The sequence below is a fragment of the Trachypithecus francoisi genome, unplaced genomic scaffold, assembly GCF_009764315.1.
Source record: "Trachypithecus francoisi isolate TF-2019V2 unplaced genomic scaffold, Tfra_2.0 Lachesis_group9, whole genome shotgun sequence".
In the NCBI taxonomy this organism is placed as follows: Eukaryota; Metazoa; Chordata; class Mammalia; order Primates; family Cercopithecidae; genus Trachypithecus; species Trachypithecus francoisi.
This window is the reverse complement of record NW_022681474.1, coordinates 41,297,753-41,315,098: the sequence shown is the minus strand read 5'-3', so window position 1 is coordinate 41,315,098 and position 17,346 is coordinate 41,297,753. Positions and strand designations below refer to the sequence as shown.

At 40.4% G+C, this 17,346-nt stretch overlaps 1 protein-coding gene across 12 annotated transcripts in view; it reads left to right on the top strand.

Annotated features, from left to right (window-relative positions):
* Window positions 1–17,346, top strand: part of KCNMA1 (potassium calcium-activated channel subfamily M alpha 1) — a 781,341-nt gene that overhangs the window by 599,031 nt on the left and 164,964 nt on the right. For 11 of the 12 annotated variants that reach the window (XM_033209826.1, XM_033209813.1, XM_033209812.1 and 8 more), the window contains exon 15: window positions 16,546–16,655. In XM_033209826.1, the coding sequence (XP_033065717.1) occupies window positions 16,546–16,655 (110 nt within the window). Of the gene's footprint in view, window positions 1–9,744; window positions 10,463–16,545; window positions 16,656–17,346 lie in introns of those variants that run through there. The other variant, XM_033209820.1, reaches the window with a different exon arrangement.

The window sequence follows — 17,346 nt, the reverse complement described above, 5'->3', positions numbered from 1 at the left end:
TCCATGCAAGTTGAGATTTTCCTGGATTACTCCTATGGCAAGTAATTTTTTATTGTGTTTTGGGTGTTTTAATTTTTTTATTATGAAACTCTGATTCTTACTTAAATTTTATAATAATGTTGATAATTTTATTTTGGAAGGTAATGACCTGCTTTATTTTATTTTGCTTTATTATTATTATTATTATTTTGAGATAGAGTCTCACTCTGTCAACCAAGCTAGAGTGTGATGGCACAATCTCAGCTCACTGCAACTTCTGCCTTCTGGGTTCAAGCAATTCTCCTGCCTCAGCCTCCCAAGTAGCTGGGATTATAGGTGCCCACCACCACGCCTGGCTAATTTTTGTATTTTTAGTAGAAACAGGATTTTGCCATGTTGACCAGGCTGGTCTTGAGCTCTTGGCTTCAGGTGATCCACTCGCCTTGGCTTCCCAAAGTACTGGGATTACAGACATGAGCCACTGCGCCTGGCCTGACCTGCTTGATTTTAGGCTGCAGGTTCTTACGAAGCTTCTATGGGTTGTGATTTCAGTGTTAGTTGAGTTTTCAAAGCTTTGGCAGTGCTATTTGGATCTGTCCAATATTGCCCTCAGACTAGGTGGTGGTCTATATTGTAGTTTAGTTCTCATAATCTAAATATGCTGTGTAGGGTCAGTTTCATCCATACACAGTTTAGCATGAGCCCCAGAGTTTATAAACAATTTAGTGACTACTTCCCCATGTCCTATTTCTATGTGATCTCTGCAATATTTTCAGGTTCCCTGGGGCCTTCCTTTTTGATCTTTTGATGGAAGGGCTGCTGAGGCTTTAGTTATCCGGCTTTCTGTATACTTTCTGTGATTGTGTTCACATCTGGGGCCAACTGGTGGAAGGACAGAGAGAGACAAAAAGCAATAGGGTTTTGTTTTCATTCTCTCAGGACCATAGGTTTTTTGGCCAGAGAGGAAAATTCTCCTATCTCCTTTAATCTTTTTCTGGCTTGCATCGTCACTACTGCTACTGCCACTACTAGATGGCTTGTTGTTGGGGCACAGGAGGAGAGAAAAAGAAAGGAAGGAAGGAAAGAAGGAAGAGAGGAAGAAAAAGAGGAAGGAAGGGAGGGAGGGAGAGAGGGAGAAAGAGTGATTTCCTCCATTTTTTCTAAGAGTTACCTCTCATTAGTTAGTTCTACTATGAGGCTACTCCTGGAGGTTTTTTGTCCACATCCTGATGATCCCTCCAGGTTCTGGCTGCCTTGAGGTCAGGCTAGAGGATACCAGAAGAGAACAATGGCAAATTCACTGCTGATTTGGTGGTATTTCTAATTCGGATCTTCTTCCTCAATCTACCTTCCATTGTTTATTCTCAGTGTCTTCAAATAGCTGCTCCATGCATTCTGTCCAGGTCTTAGAACAGCATTCAGTGGGAGAGACAGGATGAACTGTGATTACTCCAACTCACCCAGAACCAGAAACTCAGATATCTCTTTAGCCGCCATATTCTATGTTTGCCCTTTTACAGCCAGAATGGGGAGAATATTGCCTTTAAGTCAGGGTCATTAGCATCATGGCTTTTTAGCATATTCAATAATCATTCTCTGTGGGGCACGTTTCAGGTAGTTAATCTATTTTTTTTTTTTAAATCAGAGCATATGAATACTATAATTCAGCAAACTGCATTACAATGGCATCCGGTGCATCTCCTGGTAGAACAATGTGAAGTGGCCGTTTCAACTTCAAACTCATTTGACTGATTTAGAGAAACTTAGGAGCACCTGTAACATGGCACTGAGATCAATTTAGGCAGCCATCTGCCATCTTGAAAAATGGCATGCAATAAAACGTTTGAACTGAGTATAATATTTATAGTTTTTATCATTAACTGCCACGCGTATTTCATGGTAACAAGAGTGATGCAGTCCCAGTGATTAGGGTTTCATGTTCAGAGAAATACAGGGGTCCTGTCTTGATGGCTGTACTCTGTATGCACTGGAGGATGGGAAGTGGATGGAACTAATTGATGTCTATGAGTGAGAGTCATCACTTCCTCTCTTTTTTCCATACCCTGTAAGTAGATAGGGTACCTCTGCTCACAGAGAAGTAACATATATCTCTGTGCCCACTGATGCTGGTGTGCCGAAGCTCTTTGTTGTCAGTCTGGTTGTGGAAGTCTGTTTATTCCTAGCATACCTATGGCATTGCTTTTTAGGTTGATGGATTCTATCCATTTCTCTTTTTTCTAGACTGGGACAAAATAGGTATAATTTCTTAAGAAGCTTCTATTGATTTCTTATTTTGGCTAAAATTTGGCAATGAGAAGGACATTTGTATCTGTGGTTGAGTATTTTTTTCCCTTCTCCTTGAATAGACTAGAGAGGCGAGAACAAGTGAAAGAAGAATATTTGATGCTCCTTCAGAATGGGATTGGGTATCCCAGTCTAACTGGGATTAAATTTGATCACCTGAAGATCTCAGATTGTATTTCCCTGCCATATGTACCCAAGGACCCCTATATTATCCAAAGTTGCTACCACAGCCCTCACTCTTCCTGTTATCCCTGGCTTGTGAAGTGTGAGGGTGGTTGTGTGGCTGTGCAGTGGGCAGGAGGATGGGACAGGGCGAGGATTGTGAGACTCTGATTAGGACATGATTTGCTGTAAGACCTGGGGAAGGTCTTACAGCCTCTCTGAGCTCTCTATTTACCTGCTGTAAAAGATGGAAGAGCTTGTGGCATTTTTGAAAGATTATCCATATATGAAAGCACCTACCCCTCAGCCTATAAATTCTCTTCTTCCACTTAGGAGATGGAGGTAGATACTGTTTGACTTTCTATTTGCGATGAGATTTGAGACTGGGTCAGAAGTGGATCACTGATAGGAGAAGATAGAGGAATAAGCCTGATATAAAACCACCCTCTAAGGTGGCATAAAGGCATCCCTACCTACAGTGCTTACAGTTTTGTGTTGCCAACACTTTTGTAAATGACTGATGTCGGGGAAGGTCCCTGGAGCTCTTTTTGGTGAGATACGGAGTCAGCAGAATTTTCTGACTGAATACATTTTTTAGGGTGGCAGCATTGTTCATCAACCTAAATGACACCGGTTTTCCCAACCCCCTCAGCCTCTCTGGAAATTCACCCTCCACTCCCTAAGGCTAGATGATTTTGTCTGCATGGATAGGTGAGAACTAGGTGCATCTGTCTAGTTTTTCCCAGTCTTCTGCAACAGTGAAGATTTGCTGACTATTCTTTCCCATATGTTAATGAAAACCCATCCAGCAAGTGCAGCTTTGCCCAGGGAGAGCCCTGCAGTGGCGTTGACTGGAAGGAGAATAGCTGTGTGCTGGAATGAGCTACCTCAGTGGATAGAAATGCATTTGACTTGAACTTGCTTATGGGACAAGTGAGCATAGGGACAGGGAGGGGTCTCTTTACCCAAACAGGATCATAGCAAGTCCTCTCCCTCTTCCCATCTTATACCAACTGCAGGGTGATGGCCTGCCTGGCAGTTTTCTGGGGATGCTGAACTATAATGAGTGGTAAAACATTCTAGAAATGCAATGAGAAATAGAGAAGTGTGCTTCCCAGAACTCTTATCAGGAGGCAGAAAGTTTGAGATCACTTTGAATACTTTAATAAGGTATTTGAGGGAATACTTTGATAAGGCTTTTGGGCTAGGAGGGTTGAGTCCCCTTCTCCCAAGTGGCATGTTCAAGTAATGACAGATGTTTTATAACTTGCTTTCTAAAAAGCATGTGTCTACTTGACTGCAAAACTTTTCTTTTGCTAAATATGCAAAATATAGCTCAAGATTGAATTACTAGGGTCAGTAGAGACTGAGGATTCTAACCGGGGATCATTCCTCTCTCTATCACCCCACCTAGTGCTCTGCCTCTCCTCCAAATACAAACTGGACAAGTATTTTAAAAAATAATATTTTGAACAAGTTCTTTTTTTTTTTTTTAAGCCCACTCATCCTGTGAACTAAGGATATGCCAGGTATCCATTCAAAATCAGTCTTGGAGGCAGGGCTGGAAGTGAGTAGCAAAGCCATTTGATAGGAAGGAGAATGAGAGATATGAATAGTGTGTAGGGAGTACTGACTGAGAGATGTAGACAAATGTCTAGTGCAGGAACTACCAGGAGCTAATTCATTCTGATCATCAGGGTCCTGCTTGCCCAGGGCTCCATTCAGAAAGCCAGGCTGGGTGATCCTACATCACGTTAATGGTGCTACCCACACATGATCCATTTTCTATTTTGGGAGACCATCATGTCTCCTCCAAATATCAACTTCTCCCTTATCGTCATATCTACCCAGAGTTCACTTGCTGGCCATTAGGAAAGTCCATGGGTGGTAGGGAGGACCTCCAGAGAACACTGCTATCTTTTGGGGACAAACTCAGGCTGCTTAATGTTTCTCTTCAATTCAGAGAACCACTGGATGATCACTGATGTTCCAGCCTTTTCTGGCAGCAGCTAAGCAATAGGAAGCCATGAATCACAGGCCCCACATCTAATTGGCATAGTTTCTTTGTCTGAACAGTAGGGCTATCTTGCCTATCATCACCATCATCAGCATCATCAGCATCATCACTATCACTCATTACTTATAATGACAGCTGACATTTATAGACTGTCTACAAGGTACACACTCAATAAATGCCAGCTTTTAGTATGATGAGAACACATGCTCACCTGTGCATAGAAAGTACTCCACAAATGTTAGCTATTTGCCAGGCACCCTGCTAAGCACTTTACATGCACCACCTCATTTCGGCTGCCTTCCTAGGAGGTAGGTACTAGTGTTGCTCTTGTTTTGCAGGTGAAGGGAATTAAGGCTTGGAGAGGTTATGCTCCTTGGCTCAGGAGCACATGATGAGGTGGGATTTTTTGAAGCCAGAGGCTGCATGAACTTAGGCACTTCCCTATGGTACTCATTGAGCACTCAGGATCACGGTTTCCTCCTCAAAGGAAAACTGCTAAGCCCAGCTAAATACCTCAGCAATTTATAGGCTGCCGACTTTCAATCTCTGAACCAAATGTCTTTTTGATGAGGCCTAAAATCCACTCTAGAAAACCGCAGAAGGGAATTTCTGAAATCGCTTCTAACTTCCTGTGAAAATATTCCCTAACTGGCAAGAGATTGTCCAGATAACAATGAATACACAATAAAGCTGGTGCTTCTGCCTTTGCTACCTGGCTCACAAATAACCCATTTGGCTTCCCAATCACTCTGATACCTAAAACTAGCAGAATTTATGCTCACGGCTGGAATGGCTCTGTTCAGCCAGAAAGCAAAAGTTTATGACCGAACCCTTTGCTCTGAAATGAAATCTAGTCTCTTTGGCGCGACTTTATTAGGCCATATTGTACAGCGATAGGAGACATAAGTACCCAGAATCTGCTGTCACTAAAATGGGACTGGGTTGGCAAGCATTTTCGTCCTCACACTCAATACTGTGTCCTAAAATGGGAAAGTTGAATAGAAATTAGGGATGCAAATCAGGGCTGTTTTCTGAAACTTTATTTTTAATTGAATTCAATATAGTCATGTCATTGCTTCTGTATCTACACAACCCACATTCCAATGGAGATTAAGCTATTATTGGGGTCACTGCATCAATGGAGAGAGACTAAGTAGGTAAATCTGGACCCCTGAAATATTATTTAGGCTAATTATCACAACAGCCCAAATACTTGGATACACATCTTGTGCTTAATTATCTAAAAGCTTTCTCTGTAACTGGCTCCAATATCTAGTAATAGTTCATGGAAAGCATTCTTTTTCATCTCTGGTTCAAATCCTTTAGGCTGTAATCTATTCTTCTGAATCTCTGATCCTCAAGGCATCAGGAGAATACTTGCCCCTTATTCTTCAATGTCTTTGAGAACAGCTCCTTGCTTCTCAAAGTGTGGTCCCTCTATGGGAAGCATCAGTATCATCTGCGAACTTGTTAGAAATGCAGACCCATAGACTTGACCCCACCCCAGGACTAACGCATGAAAAACTGGATTTTACCAAGACCCTTGGGTGATACACATGCATATCAAAATATAGAAAGCACTGGACTCCATGTTTCAAAGGACTTTTATTAAGTAAGCCCTCAGACACATCCATGGGTAAGACCTTGTCATTTGTTAACAGCAGTGGACGGTGGGATTCTCACCAAACTGTCTAAAATAGTAAAGATCCTTCAAAGGCACAGGCAACTCTCTAGTTTTTTTGTGTCATCAAAAGCAAGCTCCTCATTCCTATGTGGATTCAAACGTTCTAACTCCCTTCCTCTTCTCCCAGTTTTTTTTTTTTTTTTTTGAAAAGATTGTTTTGGCCTCAATTTTAGAATTTAGGGGTAATGAACTTGCCAAATATCACCTTCCCTGGGCTCAGTCTACTTCCTGTTGAATTGTTGTTTGACTTTACTTTGGAATCTGAAAAATGAAGACAAGGAGAAGACAAGGAGGGCTGAGTCACAAGGGGAAGATAGAATAGGCATGAGATGGGGAGGGACGGAGCTTCCTCTCCCAGAGGCATGCAGGCAGAACTTCTAGCTAGTAGGAATAACTCCAGTTAGATTGGTGGCAATATACCAGTTCTTGAGGGTTTTGTCTTTCAAATTCAAGCCTCCAAGTTATTGGATTTAGAATTTAGAAAACCATAAGCTACTTGCTAAGAAGCCCAAGATGTTCCATAATGAAAAATTTCCCAGAAAATATTGCTCATACTAAGAAGCTTTTTGGAAGTGTAAAAATGACCCAGTTATACATACTCCCTGGTAGATCCTAAGAGTGCAGAATTTTTTTCCACGCTCAGAAGCAGAATTGGTTGACTTCATGTCCCACTAAATGCTATGAAGTTATTCATGCTTACTTATGATTAGGTGCCTGGAAAAATTGTTCTTGTTTGTTTAGGTCTCTTTCTCCAGTTTTATCTTGCGTAGTTCAACTCAGCAGATATTAACTTAGCACCTCTTATTTGCAAAGTACTGTGCTGCTCGTTCTAGAAGATACAGAGCTGAGTAAGACAGCCCTTCCTTTAAGGAGCTTTCAGTCGATATGGAAATGGAATTCTACTTCATTGTAGTTCTCTTCAGATGTCAGGGGAGTCAAATGCTGTGATGGTACTTAACGCTAATCACCACACATGGAGCACTTACTAAGTGCCGGGTACTGTTCTAAGCATTCTGTACTGATCATCTCATTCAGCCCTTACTGCCTCCTGAGAGATGTGTGCAGTTACTATTCCCATTAAAGCAGGGATAGCACAGCACATTGGTGAAATGAGGAAAGGCCTCAGAGAGGAGGTAGTTTATGACTTGAAAGTTACAGGAAGCATTGGATTTTGACAACTGAAAAAGGTCATAGAGAGACATATTTGTGATAGAAGGGTCAAGGGAAACAGAGATTTCAGGGTGGGAAATCAGGAGAGGAAGTTTTTAGATTAGTATTTCCCATCTTCTTGAGCTGCTCCTTGAAATAAAGGATTCTGTGATGAATATCATGTTCCGGCCGGGTGCGGTGGCTCACGCCTGTAATCCCAGCACTTTGGGAGGCCGAGGTGGGCGAATCATGAGGTCAGGAGATCGAGACCATCCTGGTTAACACGGCGAAACCCCCATCTCCACTAAAAATACAGAAACAAAATTAACCAGGCATGGTGACGGGCGCTTGTAGTCCCAGCTAGTCCGGAGGCTGAGGCAGGAGAATGACATGAACCCAGGAGGTGGAGCTTGCAGTGAGCCAGGATCGCGCCACTGCACTCCAGCCTGGGTGAAAGAGCCAGACTCCATCTCAAAAAAAAAAAAAAAAAAGTCATGATCCCCCCTTGGAGATTTACAATTCCTCTTAACATGTTAAATACTTTAAGGAGCATTGCACTAAAAGTAAAATAATAAAATTAAATAAAACAAGTTGGCTTAGTTAAATTCTGTGCTTCCCAAGTTTATTTCATTCATTCAGAAACTATTATTGAGCTATGACTATGTTTGACGCATGGTTCCAGGCAGTGGAGATTCAGGTAAAAATCTGTGCCTTCAACATTTCCCACATTTTAGTAGGGGCCACTACAGAATCCCCTCCCCATTCTCCTTTGTTTCAGATAACACCTGCTATTAAGTTTTGTCAAGTTCATTCTGTGAAGTATTAGTTGAGAATAATTCTGCCTTTCTGGAGCAGGGGAAATTGTGGGAAGTTAGATTTTTAAGACAGAGTGGTGCCATGTTGTGAACCAGCACAGTTCCAAGTGTGGTCCATGGTCCATGGATGGGGACTGTGAGCTGTTTGATACTCATCCATGATGAGTTAAGTACAGAAGATGAGAGTAAGTGCTTAGAAACTTCCAAGCAATTGGATGGATTAATTTTATATGGATTGTGAATCTATGATAAAAATTTTGGATTTGTACCTCACGTATTATCTTTTCATTTTATTTTTTTGTAATTCTTATTTATTTATTTATTGTCTCATCATGTTGCCCAGACAGGTCTCAAACTCCTTGGCTCAAACGATCCTCCTGCCTTGGCCTTCCAAAGTGCTGGGATTACAGGTGTGAGCCAGTGCCTGGCCTGTAATTCATTTTTATTAGATTTTGCAAAAAAATGGATATTAGAAATAAAAGCTAAACCCTGGTCCCTCATCTCAGATGGGGTGAGAAGGGCTGCCCTGGAAAACCCTGCATGCGAAGCTGAACTATCCTGAGTTTGGTTTGGCAGATACCTGCCTGAAAACATTTACTTCCTGCTCAATTTACCCAAATAATTATTTCAGTGGTATTTTTAAGAAACCTTATTATTTGAAGGACATGTAAAGATGTTCTTTACTATTAGCAAGGTTGCAAAATCAAATTCCTATTTGGACAGAGAGTGAATAGACCCATCTTTAAAAAGGTCTCTTAACTGTAAACACCTTTTCTATATTGCAGAGAAAATTAAGGAGAGGGTGGCAAAACCTTCTACGCATTAAAAAGAAAGGACCCGTTTTCTGCCACATGTGTAACACTTTAAAAAAATTTCTCAATAATTATTATTTTAAAAAGTTCTCATATCACTCTTGCTGTTAACCCCTCCTTTACCTTCATTTCCTTGGGCACTCTGTCTTTCCAGAAATAATCCTGGTTGGGATAATGGAGTGAGGGAAAATGCCATGTATTCTGGTGCTGTCTTTTAATCTCTCTCTGAACACCTCATGTGGGCTGATTCTTTTCTCATAGTGCCTGATGGAAGAAATCTCATTTGATAGTCTGCAGCCTACTTGTCTGGGAGTAAGAGATTTGGCCCAAGTCCACTCCAAAATTAATATTTGGAGTTGTTTATTTATTTGTTCATGGCTGAAGCAACCAGTTTTCTGGCATTCCATCAAATCCCCCCAAAATTGTTTTAACTGACATTGTCCTGAAGCCTTTGGAAAAATCTGAGATCTTTTTGTCCTATTCACACATTCTGGAAAATGCTCTCTGAAATAGGCCATAATTGTGGAATGCCAAATTGTTATGGAGTCCCTGAAATCCAAGCAACTTTCAGAAAGGCAGCTGAACTGAGTCCACATCCAAGAAGTTCAGCGTTGGGATGCAGTTTGGCACAGAGAAGAAATACATTCTGAAAAGGTGCAAATCACTATTCTCTTCTGCTTTCTTCCTTTGTATTCAACTTGATCACTAGTTCGCTCCACCCCAGAAAGCTGTGCAGCGAGGCATTCTCTGTGCTGGCACCACTTGGACCTCAGCTAGCAAGATTCAAACATTCATTTTGTTTATTCTATGAATTGCTTTTAGGATTTGCAATTATACTGAAGAATGAAGAGGCTAAGAAGAGGTGGAGAAGGAGATAACCACATGCCCTTTGATAAAAACTGGGGCAAGTTTGTTGACATTGGAACATAGAGGGAAATAGAGGAGGAGAGAATCTGACAAGTCCCATGATGAAGTCTTCTTAATGCCTTGCTGGCCTTAACATCGTACTTTTCAGCAAGAAATGAGAAAACGCAAGATTCAATTAAACTTTTCCCCTTGACAGAGCATGCTGTTGAGGAATGGATACAAATGACCCCCCATCCATTTTAGTAACCAGCCCAAGCATTCATCAACTAGAGCCCATCAATTTTGATTTCATGTTTAGTCTTGTAGGCAAAGACTTGACACATTTTGTGGGGTTTTCTTGGGGGATGGGGTCAAGATAAATACGTTTTAATGGCATCTGAGATATGCCAGTCAGTTCATATGACTGCATTCTGTTTCAGACAATCTTATTATAAAGGACAGTGACAATGTATTGTGTAATTTATATATATAAATATTCATTCAAATGTGGCTAATTCTTATTAAGTGCTTCTAAGATTTAAAACTGTGGATCCTTTACAAGAAGAATATTCACTGAAAATTCAGATAGACTTTTTAAAAACAGCAAATGTAATAAGTTCTTGTGAATACACTAACCTTCTACTAACCATTTTGGGCAGTGTTAGTGTGTATATGTTACGACTCATCTCTTCTTATTGCAGCTATTAACATAATGGTCATTGGTTTTTTATAATTTCCTTTTAGCTCTTTACTTTTGATATGCATACTATAATATATATTTGGATTAAAAGAGTATGCCTGTTTTCAATTAAATAAGGACTGGTATATGACAGTCTTTGGAATTATTTGTATGACTTCACGGGTAGAGATGGACTTTTGCAAGATTATTTGGCTGTAATCAACACAGTTATTCAGACTCTTTACTGGGAACAGAAATCCTGACGGCTGTAACACACTCCCAGCCAGGAGAGTTGAATTTTTCACATTCACCGGGCTGTTAGCATTAGAGAAACACAGTTTCACTCTAATCAGAGGAAGCATAAAAAATAAAAGGCATCATTACCAACCCACCATTAGTGACACATGCGAAACGTGGGATCAGGAAGGTGTGACTTCCCACGGAGCCAAGGCTGAGGTTTCCAGTTGGAGGGTATATTTAATGGGGGAGCTGTCTGCTCATGGATTGGTGTGAAACCATTTGCTTGGGAGGTTCAACTAGACTGGTTGAAAAATTAGATAATGAAGAGTAGATAAATAAGACAGTAAGAGGTGTAGGCAAGCTAGTTCATTGGCTCAATCCCCTGTTCTCACTGATGATCCCGTGTGTATTTGATGAATAAGGACCCACAGAGCATCACCTGCTCATCTTTGCTAGGCACTCTTCTAAAACAGCTGGGGTTTGATGTGACAGCCAAAGGATAAATTGCTGCCTCAGGAAATGCTCTGCCTTTGACTGATTGCTGAATGGCTGGCAAATTAATTCTGGCACCTTTCCCTAAGTCATTTTGGTCCCATTCCTTCATTTTTTCTGCTGAGAAGTGTGTCTTCACATTACAGTTAAAAATACATTGACAACACAAATGTGGGGAACAGCATGTACTATTTTAGGAAAGAAGTTGTAGGCTAGGAAGGTTCCATTTTGTGTGACAGAAACCACACTTTTATGCTCTGAGAGGAGGCTTGAACCACCCTTTCAGCTAGAGCTAAAATGGATTATTACTCCTTGCTAGATGTCTCTTAAAGGCATGGGCTACAGAGTTTGGGCTTTTGAGTGCTTGACGGGCTTCGGTTTTGAAATTTGATATTTCCCTCTTAGGTACTTGTATGCAGCAAATCCTCCCCATCTGCCCAAATCCTAACCCCTTTATCTTTGTGTTGGATGGTTAAGAGTGTGAACTCTGAATCCTGTTTGTACCACGGATTCACTTTGTGACTGTCAGCAGGTTTCTTAACCTCTCTGTGCCTCAGTTTTATCATCTATAAAAGGGGAATTCATAATGACAATAACTCCCTTCACCTGGTCCAGATTTCTTTGTTCACTTTCATTTTCTTAGTATTAAACACAAGGTTTTATTTATTTATTTTAGAGACAGGATCTCTCTCTGTTGCCCATGCTGGAGTGCAGTGGTACAATCATAGCTCCCTGCAGCCTTGAACTCCTGGGCTCAAGCTATCCTCCTGCCTCAGCCTCCTGAGTAGCTGGGACTACAGGGGTGTGCTACCACATTTGGCAAATTTTTAAATTTTTTGTAGAGACGGGGTTTTGCTGTGTTGCCTAGGCTGGTCTCAAACATCTAGCCTCAAACTTCCTGCCTCAGCCTTCCAAAGTGCTGGGATTACAGGTGTGGCCAAGGATTTAAATTCAATATATTTTGCACTGACTTTTTTTCTGCCCTAAGAATGCATTGTATGAGAAATGTACACTTTTGTTTTTGCTTTTCAAAAATAAGTCGAAGATATCACACTCGAGACTTAGAATAGTAACCTTGATAGAAGGTGACAATTTCAGCCCTTGGGTCAGTATAAAGACTGAGGTTCTGTTGCTGAGTTTGCGATGTACTATGATGTCATGACTCTGGGTTCTCACTCCTGACTCGTCTGATGTGATCAGCCTATTCCTGTCCTTGTTCTGGCATGACTTAAGGATTAAATGGTCTCAGTATTAATTATAATTACTGATTCTCCTGCTCTTATGTTTTACATAAGGGTTTTAAAAATCTTTTTAATTGTGATAAAATACTCATATAAAATTTGCTCTTAATCATTTTTAAGCATGTAGTTCAGTGGTACATTCACATGGTTGTGTGACCATCACTACCATCCACCTCCAGAACTCTTTTTATCTTGTAAAATGGACACTCTGTCTCAGTTAAACAATGACTCCCCATTCCCTCTCCCTCCAACCCCTGGCAACCACCATCCTACTTTCTGTTTCTATGCATTTGAGGACTCTAGGTACCTCATGTAAGTGGAATCATAACATAGTTGCCCTTTTTGTGATTGGGTTATTTCAATTAGCATAATGCCTTCAAGGGTCATCCATGTTGTAGCATGTGTCAGAATTTTCTTCTTTTTTAACACTGAATAATATTCCATTGTAAATTACCAGACTTTGTTTATCTAGTCATCTGTCCATGGACAGTTGGGGTGCTTCCACCTCTTGGATATTATGACTAATGGTGCTGTGAGCATGAGTGTACAAATATCTCTTTGAGATCCTTCTTCCATTTCCTTTGAATGTATGCCGAGAAGTGGAATTACGAATCCAGTGGTAATTCTATGTTTAATTTTTTGAGGAACCACCATACTGTTTTCCACAGTGGCTGTGCCACTTTACATTCCCACCAACTACATACAGTGCTTGAGAAGATGACAGTGTAATTCAATTAGCAATTTTAGCCTCTTTTAAAAGTGAAATTCCTTTACCAGAAACCTCAAAAACATATTGACTATCCATATGGAAATAGTGTTAAAGATGTGAAAATCTTAAACAGATGGCAATGACAACGGATTTAAATGCCCCAGCATTTATTCAGTTGATTCGATGCTACTAGGTCTAGTGTGTAGAGATTATCTGCAGGTCTACACAAGGATGTGGAAGAGGCATTTTGTTTTCTAGAACATTCTGTACTTTTTTCTACTTATTTGACTTTTAGTCCTCAAGCATTTCCGATTAGCCACAAAGGCAAACTTGCAGGAAAAAAGATATGGAAAAATCATTAAAAGTCAGATATATGTTGTCAGGTATATCATAATCAGATATATCTGGTACTTTCTCCAGCAAAGAGAAAAATATGGGGAAGTAAATACCAGTTTTGATTTAATCAGAAACTAGAACAGATCCTAAGATGAAAAATACATGCAATCAATAATTGCTGAATGAATGGCTCAATAAAACAATTTTTGCTAAATTCAAAACAAACATGAATGATATTGTTACCCTACAAAGAATGTGTTCCTTCTTATTTAGAAAGTTTAGTGATTCACCTACAATAAAATTTGGTATAAAGAATAGCTTCATTAGGACACAAAGGCATGAAATTCTGACCAAAACTAAAAGAACTTTGTTAAAACCACATTAATTGAGGAATACCACCAATGATCGATAATAAAGGTTTATATTTTCATTATTTTTGATAATCAGTTGTTGTATTTAAATTAGACCATAAACAACACATTATAAAGAACACGTATGAAAAGAACAGGCCGAATTCTTTTACTTCAGGAATACTATTTGCCCATAAGGCTTTAAGTATGGGGATTTATAATTAGTGAGACCTCATATAGTATCCCATTCATTAATAAAACAAATTATGCTAATACTGTTTCCCAAATATTCTATATTCCAACATTTTTTTACTAAGGCAGATTAGGCTTTCTTCAAATTAGTTAGAGTTAGTGACCTTTTCTTATAAATCAAGCATATCTTTTATTCAAAAAAATTATTGAGATCCTATGGTTTGGAGAAATTAAAAAGTTCATGCTTAGCTAAACACATTGCAGTTAATTTTTAAAATCATACCATTTAGCAATAAAATTGGTTGAGTGACTTTTTTTTTAAGGACCCCACTCTGGGGAAGGCCCATTTGTAGATAAACAGCTCATACCCAGCAGCACTGCCTAGCTAATGTCTCACCTGTGGGAGTAGGTTGGAAGCAGCTCAAACAAATGAGGTTAACCTACATAATCTAATCACCCAGACTGAGCAAAATAAACAGACAGAAAGCACAGAGTCAGGGAGCCTTCAGTTTATTTCTAATTTTTTTTCCGGCTTTTGTATGCTGGAGTATCACCAAGTAGATGGCAGGTGTGTCCTTGCCCACTGTTCCTAGGTCCCCTTCTGATCCACTTGTTGCATTTCTCTCAGTTAACTGACTTGCCACAGGCAAGATGCCTTTGAATACAAGATCAGCACAAGACGTTCTAAAGAACCACTTCCTGTTGGTGGGGTGGCTTCCTCTCATCTTCCTCTTACCCAAGCCCCCACTGGAAGGGAAGCCTGAGAGGTTGCAGCCAAAGACACACAGCTTGCCCTCCTTCCCTCAGGTAGGCCTGTGAGATCCTTAAGCTCCCGAAGTGGCTCAACATTCTCCTTGTAATTCACCAGTTTCTAAAGATTGACTCCATTGTAAGCCCGCAGCGGTGGTGCACGCCTGTAATCCCAGAATTTTGGGAGGCCGAGGCCAGCAAATCACCTGAGGTCAGGAGTTTGAGATCAGTCTGGCAAACATGGTGAAACCCTGTCTCTACCAAAAATACAAGAATTAGCCGGGCATGGTGGTGCACACCTGCAATTCCAGCTACTCAGGAGGCTGAGGCAAAAGAATCTCTTGAACCCAGGGGGCAGAGATTGAAGTGAGCCTAGATCCCACCACTGCACTCCAGCCTAGGTGACAGAACAAGACCGTCTCAAAAAAAAAGAACATTTACTACACTGTGAAATCCTTCCAGAGATACCTACCATGAAGAGGATTGCTGGGAAAACCAACTAAACTTGACTACTTAGAGAAAATGCATATTTTAATGAAATTTGGAGTAAGACCTCTCTGAAACTACATTTTACTTTTGTGATACTCCTTTTGAAATTTGGAGCAAGACCTCTCTGAAACTAACATTTTACCTTTTCTGATATTCCTTGTGAGGTCAGAAAAATCTGTCATTTTATGCAAAGTAGAAATATACTGTTTCATTATAATATGTACATGCTCATTATAAAAGCCTTCGACAATACAGGAATCTATAGAGAAAAAAGTATCATTCTAGCACTCAGAGGTAACAACTGTTAGTGTTTTGATATAAAGTTTCCTAGATTTTTTTTACGGCTTTACAAACACTCAGATAACTATAGGGCATCTAAAAAATAGGATCAGATTATATACACTATTTTATAATGTGCCTTTTTACAGAATTTATACATGAACAGGTATACATTTTCATTATAATTTTTAATTGCTTCTTAGTATTCCATTGTATGTGTGCCATTTGTGGTTATTTCCCATTTTTCATGAATAGAAAGGATGTTCTTGTATGTTTTTTTTAACCTGTGTTTTCCTGTTTCTTTGCTATGAATACTTAAAATGGAATTGTTGTGTAAAATACTATGTACTTTTATAAATTTTTATAGTAATTGCAAAGTTGCTCTTCAAAATAGTTGTATCAATTTCCTTGCCCACTAATGTTGTGGGTGAGTGGCCGTGTCTTCACACTATTAGAAGTCATACAGATTAAAGACTGGGTACAGTGGCTCACACCTGTAATCCCAGGACTTTGAGAGGCAGCGGCAGGAGAATCACTTGAGGCTGGGAGTTTGAGACAAACCTGGGCAACATAGCAAGACCCTGTATCTAAAAAAAAAAAAGAAAAAGAAAAAAAATTGCCAGGCGTGGTGATGCACACCTATAGTCCCAGCTACTACAGAGGCTGAGGCAGGAGGATTGCTTCAGTCCAGGAGTTCAAGGCTGCAGTGAGCTATGATCCACTGCACTCCAGCCTAGGCAACAGTAAGACCCTGTATAAAAAAAAAAAGAAAAAAGAAAAAAAAAAAGGAAAGAAATCACACAGGTTAAAAAAGAACTGGTATTGTAGAGGGCACACATTTTATGAATTTAGGGTCATTGAGGGCTTTATATGGGTGCAGAGGTTGTGTTCCTGATTGCCAAAAACGTCACCATTATCTAACCAGTGCATTCATTTGTTTGCCTGAGAGTATAACTCAGGTTTCCCTTTTACAGCCCACCGTCATATTTTAAACTCTCCGCATGTGTTCCTTTCCTTCAGATTGAGGAAGACACGTGGCAGAAATACTACTTGGAAGGAGTCTCAAATGAAATGTACACAGAATATCTTTCCAGTGCCTTCGTGGGTCTGTCCTTCCCTACTGTTTGTGAGTAAGTGACCATTAACTGGATGCTCTTTGGCTCTCAGGGATATCGAATGTGCCCCTTGCAAGAAAGCCTCCCACCTCTGCTGGGTACAGTTGGAGCACTTGACAATTGCTAAGGGTATCCTGTGTGCTCGGCCCCATGTGAGGAACAGAAGGGTGGGTTATTACATGGTCTCCGCCTGGGGAATTTCCCCTGGCCCCACTTTTCTTGACAGGCCTGAGAGTCTTGGACTTGGATTCATCATTTATGCTAACTTATGAACTACAGTTATCCTGCATGCCTCCTGTGATGTAGACACATTTATGAACAGTGGCATAAACCCCTGCCTGTCTGATTCTAATAGGGCAAAACAAATCTTGCCAGCCCCTCAATGAAAGGAATTTTAATCTGTCTTCCAATCAAGTCTGATCATAGAGACAACAGAGAAGCTACTGCAATAAAGCCATTCAAAGTGGTTTCACCCTTTGCTGAGGAAATGTGGAACCAAATATACAGAAGGAGGCCTTGAGCCCCCACAGAGGCAACTGCCATGTTATAATAATAACAAGTCTTAGCTTCTCTTTCTACTGGCTCAGCAGGATGGATCAAAGCCACCTGCCATGGCCACTGCAGGTAGAATAGATGGTCACCTATGGGGGATGACCTCAAGAGCTCTACGTGTCTGCCATGAGGCATGACAGTGCCTCAGATTCCT